We start from the raw sequence: 4963 nt of genomic DNA, 5'->3' as shown, positions 1-4963 counted from the left end.
TTTGTGTGTTTAGATAGTCTGAATCAAAGGATCCGAGGTTTCTGTATAGAAATGATTCGTTGCTCTTGGCGGAAGGGGGAGAGGGAATTCAATTAGATGCATTGCATTTTAGCTAGTTTGAATCGAAGATTCGAGGTTTCTATCTAGAAATGCTTCATTTTTCTTCTTTTGGGGGTGGGGCAGAATTTAAATATTTTGTGTATGATCTGCTTTGCATTTTAGTTTATTTGAATAGTAGATTCCTAGGCTTGCTTATAGAAACGCTTCATTGTTCTTGGGGGAGAGAGAAAATTTGAATAGTTTGTGTATGATTTGCTTTGCATTTAGTTAAGTTTGAATCACAGATATTGTACTCACTAATAGTAACTCATTAAGTCCTACTGTAGTTAGTTTAATAAAATTGAAATGGAGAAATAATTGTATATTCTAAACATTACAGTATAAACATTTTAAATACTCTAGAAAATAAAGATCACAAATTTAACACGATTTAAGTCTATAAATCACTCAATGTTTCAAATTATTTTATTATAATTTAATATTAAATCAATTAAGTTAGATTTATAAGTATATTAATGTATAAAAAAATATAATTGAATTATCATTCGGTTTTTGGTTAATAACCGGTCGGTTTCGGTTCGAACTGGAACTACTTTTTTTTAAAAAATGGAACCGGTACCGGGAATCGACCTCAATTAGCCAGCTGGTTCCGATTCCGATTAACCGAGAACCGGAGAACCGTTTAGGCATCCCTGCTTATTAGTATATCATTTACTCCGCGAATAGGAGTCCTATTTTTTCATTTTAGTTCTTCCACGAATAGATATCCCGATTCATTTATACTAGAAATGGTAATACGCCCAACATTTCCCTAACTCATTCCAACCACATTTCATTTAAAACTCGTAGTTTTGCAAGTGTTTTGGATGTTTGAAAGTGCATATTCTAGTGTTTTGTAGCACACTACTTGAGTTTTCATCCATTATCCCCTATGTTAGTGTTTTGATGAGTTTGTCGAGTTTTTGTAGTCACGGCAGGTATAAACAGATAAAAATGGCTCGAAAACAGTCATGTCGGGCGTTTGACTGAAGAAGCCCGGGCATTTTCACCATCAAACCGGGCATTTCCACCATCAAACCGGGCATACTCACTGGACCTGGGCGTTTTGAGATAGATAAATGCCCGGGTCGGGCGTTGGTCACGTATTCGGGGCTTCAAGCAAAACACCCGGGCCGGGCGTTTTTACACTGCAGGTTGGACATTTTGCTTATGCCTTACAATTGCTGCATTTTTCACCCCGGATATAAATAAGACCTAGGGTTCGACTTCAAAACGGATTCCACACGCCCCATAAGAGTTTTTCAAAGGTTTTGAGAGTAGATTGAAGAGACGGAGAGTCACAATCATCAACAAGATTGAAGACGAAGACGATTTGTCATTCAATCCACTCTTGGGGGTATTTTAATTAGTTTTCCTATGTCCAATTCATTTTCTATGGATTCTTCTTGTGAATTTGAGTTGAATATGAGTAGCTAAATCTTTTGTAGAGTTTTGGTGAAGACTATAATGAACGCTTGTGATTAATTCAAGGATTTTTTATTACCTTTGCTCTTGTGATTTCTTTGTTTCATTCTTGTGTTTTTTCAATTCAATTACTTCCAATTGAATTTGTTGACCTAGTTTTGAGTGATCGAGAGATACCTAATTAGGAGTGATAAAAGAATGAACAACACCTAGATAATTTGCATTCGAGAGAAGGAATTCTAGAGTGAGGGCTTGAGCCTTTTATTTTAAGGAGTTAATTGTGAAGTATTAGAAGGAGACTTCAATATTAATAGTTAATCATCGGGTTGAGTGCACTCGAGAGGGGGCTTAGCCTAGACTTGCGGCTTTCCTAGTAATCCTAGAGACTTCAATTGGGTAATCAAAGTTGTTGAATAGTTTACATGGTGTTCGTTGTAGTTGGATCCAAGGCTCTACCTTGTTCTCTTATTTGAAACTTATCTTTTGTTGCGTGTTTTTAGTTCATTTATGTTTAATAGTTTTCTAAAAATCAAACCAATCTCTCTGGATTGTCTAGAGAGTAGTTAAAGTCGGTTCATGGTACTTGAGTTTGCACAATTTGTCTCTGTGGGATACGATACTCTTATTTGTTTTATGCTACACTAGCCCCGTACACTTGCGGGTATTTCTCGTGTTAAAAATAAATTGAGTCACTCATTCCACCCACATTTCATTTAAAACTAATAAATACAAGTGAGACTCATATACCACTAACTTTTTTCCACCCACTTATCTTAACACTATTAAAACCCTTTGCGAAAAGAAGTGAGACTCTTATTCACGAACAAAGAGAGTATTGCACAGTACATACCCTCTAACTCTTTCTTTCTCCTTATTTTCTACTCCCTCCGTGCCATAAAAATATGGGCAATGGGTATGGCACGAGAATTTAGGGAAAATTGGCAAAGTAAGAGAGAGAATGAGAATATATGGTAAAGTAAGAGAGGGGAGGAGAATGTAGTTAAAGTAATTTTAGTGAATAGTGGAGCTTATATTATAACTTTCCAAAAAGAGAATGCACATATTTTTATGGAACAGATGGAGAGGGAGTATATTTGTTGCAACTCCCTTTCGCCTATGCTGTAGCACTTTTTTTTTTTAAAAAAATACTATCAAAGATTTGGACTCTTCACGTCAAATTTCTGGTTTCATCATTGCACATATCCATTTTAATAATCATTAACATATTATTATGGACAACCCCATTAATATAAAAGTATTCTGGATCCACACTTATATTTGTAACAACTTCAGAATTCAACAATGTAACACATTTGGAGTAATAAACAAACCAAGTTCAAGTTTGATTTTTTATGGACGTCTCTTTCGATTTCATGGACTTCTCTTTCGATTTCTTAACAATAATCATTTAATAATTGGTCTACTATTCCAATTGATCAATAATAGTTTAATCAGGTTCACATTATTGATCGATTAGCTTAATGGCTAGTGGGTTGGAGTAGATGGATGGACTATTAAAAAAAAGACTATTAAAAAAATATGTTAAAAGGACGTTTTTAAATGCATTTAAGGACGCTAATTTGTTTTCTCAATATACCACCAACGCTTCAAAAAACCTTCTTATTATTGATGTCCCAACTAGAGAATGCAAACAAAAGCGTCATAACAAAACCAAGATCAAGTTAATTTATCATTAAGTTAAGGACCTTTTCTTTTGCGTCTTTAATTGTAATTTAAAAAAAATTTCTAATGCAAGTAATTGTGTCTCTATTTTTTATGTCCTTAAAATATACTCCCTTCGTCTAAAAATAAGAGTCATATTTTCTCATAATATTAATGGCTAATGGGTTGAGTAGTGAACAATAAAATTGAATATTTTGAAACCAACCTCTAAACAATTCACAAATGGAGTTAATTAAGTAATGAGGTAAGCTTTGTCGAAGATGGAAAGATTAATTATACTTAATGACTTTATCAATGCGTGTTGGAGGATGGTGGGTACTGTGTAGAGTTTTCTTAAAATATGATTTCAGTCTTTGTTTAAGCTAAATGATTATTTAAATCTATGCCAATTTCACAAGTAATCGCAACTTTTATATAACAGTACGAAGTGATTCCATTAACATGTAGCTTTTGATGAATGGCAGACATAGAAGAGGAAACTCTCATTATCGACATCCCTCGATCTCAGCGGCGCATGTTGAACAAAGTGCTGGTGCAAGTGCGACGTGACAAGACGCACATTTATGAGCCAGCAGTTGTTTCGTTCGGCCCATACCACCACCGCCGGGATCCACAGTTGGTGCTGGTGGAGCCATTCAAGGACGAGCTACGGGATATTGTTTGCGGAGGAGACGCTGACCATAAAAAGAGCAAGATACATGAGCGGATAGATGATATTCGTCATTTCTATGGCGGAGCAGATGGCTACACTGACGAGGAATTGGCTGAAATGATGCTCCGCGACGCTTGCTTCCTCATATGCTTTATCTGTGCATTAGCTGAGGGTGGGGTTGGGGAAGGAACTTATTATGCCCGGATTCATGAACGCTTGGGAATGTCTGCTATGTTTTTCGTGCTAAGTGATATATGTATGCTGGAGAATCAGATTCCATTATGGATCATCTCCTTAATACACCCTCAATACAAATCATTGTTGTGCCAATACTTGAGCTCCACTTTTTATGGGGATAACAACTGTATGACACAACTCCCATGGGCAGAAGAAGAAGAAGAGCCTCTTCACCTCCTCGAAGCTTTGCGCCGCTCCTCCCTTCGCCTCGTTGAGACCCAGCAAAATTCAAGTCTCTTTTGGCGGCTTATCAAGAAATATAATCAACCAAGGGAATCATCGAAGAATCTTACACCAAGTGTGTTGCAACTGTTGGACAGTCCTTTTCGTTCGGTTACAGATCTGAAAGCAAAGGGTATTCATCTCCGGAAGAGTTCAAGATGTTTGACAGACATCAGATTCTTCTCCTTCGGCTTGTTCGCTCAACTCCACCTTCCTGTCTTCCTCATCTCTGATGCAGACATCGGGGCCTACTCCAATCTTATTGCATTGGAGATGTCGCCGGGAACACGCACAGACCTTGGCGTGACATCTTACATTAATTTCATGAAAACGTTGATCATCAATGTTAATGATGTAAAGGTTCTGCGGGAGAAAGGCATACTGTTCAGCATGTTGGCAAGCGATGAAGAGGTGCTTGATATATTTAAAAGCATCCATACCTATGGATACTCAAACTTTGGTCTTTTTTATGAGGTGAAGATGAGGATTAATGAGCACTGCAACAACAAAGCTAAGACATGGATGGCCGACCTCATCAATACCAATTTTAAGAGCCCATGGACTGTTATAGCTCTTCTTGCCGCCACATTTCTGCTTTGCCTCACTTTTCTACAAACTTACTACACAATCAATCCACGCAACTAA

At 36.9% G+C, this 4963-nt stretch overlaps 1 protein-coding gene across 1 annotated transcript; it reads left to right on the top strand.

The window, feature by feature from the left end:
* The first annotated feature begins 3664 nt into the window (after positions 1–3664).
* LOC121785283 lies at positions 3665–4963 on the top strand. The gene has a single exon (XM_042183669.1). The coding sequence runs from the start codon at positions 3665–3667 to the stop codon at positions 4961–4963; it is 1299 nt and encodes a 432-aa protein (XP_042039603.1).

This window comes from Salvia splendens, chromosome 21 (genome assembly GCF_004379255.2).
Source record: "Salvia splendens isolate huo1 chromosome 21, SspV2, whole genome shotgun sequence".
Taxonomy (NCBI): Eukaryota; Viridiplantae; Streptophyta; class Magnoliopsida; order Lamiales; family Lamiaceae; genus Salvia; species Salvia splendens.
The sequence above is the reverse complement of the archived record's forward strand: the minus strand, read 5'-3'. Positions and strand labels throughout refer to the sequence as shown.